Here is a 908-nt window from a genome sequence, read left to right on the forward strand (position 1 = left end):
CGTTCATGCTGAGCCGCCCCGTGTAGCAGAAGCTGAGGATCTGCTGGAAGGACTGGGGCTGGACGGCGGCCGGCAGCTCCACCACCGCGCTCTTGCTGCTGTTGAAAAGGTCCCGGAAGTAGGAGCTGCTGGCAGCCAGCACGGCCCGGTGCGCCTTGAACGCGTGGCCCTTCACCACCACCGAGACTGCGCGGTACAGCCCCTGCAGCCGCTGCTCGTTCAGGCACTCCAGGATGCTGTTCCCGAAGTTGGGGATCTCCATCTGCAGCGTCTGAGCCATCGCGGGAGCCGACGGGGGCCTGCGGGGACGGGGAGGGGGACACGGGGCGGACGGGGAGCGGGATGGACACGTGAGGACAGGGACGCAGGGAGCGGGGCAGACACGGGGTACACGCAGGGACACGGGGTACACAGGGACCAGGAACACATGGATACACAAGGAGCGAGGCAGATGTGGGGGACACATGGGGATAGGGACGCAGGGAGTGGGGCAGACACGGGGGACATGCAGGGACACGGGGTACACAGGGACCAGGAACACATGGATACACAAGGAGCGAGGCAGATGTGGGGGACACATGGGGATAGGGACGCAGGGAGTGGGGCAGACACGGGGGACATGCAGGGACACGGGGTACACAGGGAAGGGGGGTAGACACGGGGGACACATGGGAACAGGGACCCAGGGAGCAGTATAGCAGCACAAGGGACACGTAGATGGGGGCAGGGACATGGGGGACACACAGCGGCGATGGGGAGCAGAGCAGGGACACGGGGACGGGGACAGACGGAGAGGCGCCGGGAGGGACGGGGACGGACACAGGGGAGGGAAGAGGAACAGACCAGGCACAGGAGTTAGACACGGTCCCGCAGGGGTCCGGCACCCCACCCAGCAGAGCTCAGCCAGG

General features: G+C 66.5%; 1 protein-coding gene across 1 annotated transcript in view; it reads right to left on the reverse strand.

Moving 5' to 3' along the window:
- Positions 1 to 280, reverse strand: part of LOC103904091 (nucleus accumbens-associated protein 1) — a gene marked incomplete at its 3' end in the record, with an annotated part of 2,875 nt that extends 2,595 nt beyond the window's left edge. Inside the window, exon 1 of the mRNA XM_009285446.1 lies at positions 2 to 280. Coding sequence (XP_009283721.1) covers positions 2 to 280 — 279 coding nt within the window. The remainder of the gene's footprint in view (position 1) is intronic.
- Positions 281 to 908: the final 628 nt, after the last annotated feature.

Source organism: Aptenodytes forsteri, unplaced genomic scaffold (genome assembly GCF_000699145.1).
Source record: "Aptenodytes forsteri isolate BGI_AS27 unplaced genomic scaffold, ASM69914v1 Scaffold1992, whole genome shotgun sequence".
In the NCBI taxonomy this organism is placed as follows: domain Eukaryota; kingdom Metazoa; phylum Chordata; class Aves; order Sphenisciformes; family Spheniscidae; genus Aptenodytes; species Aptenodytes forsteri.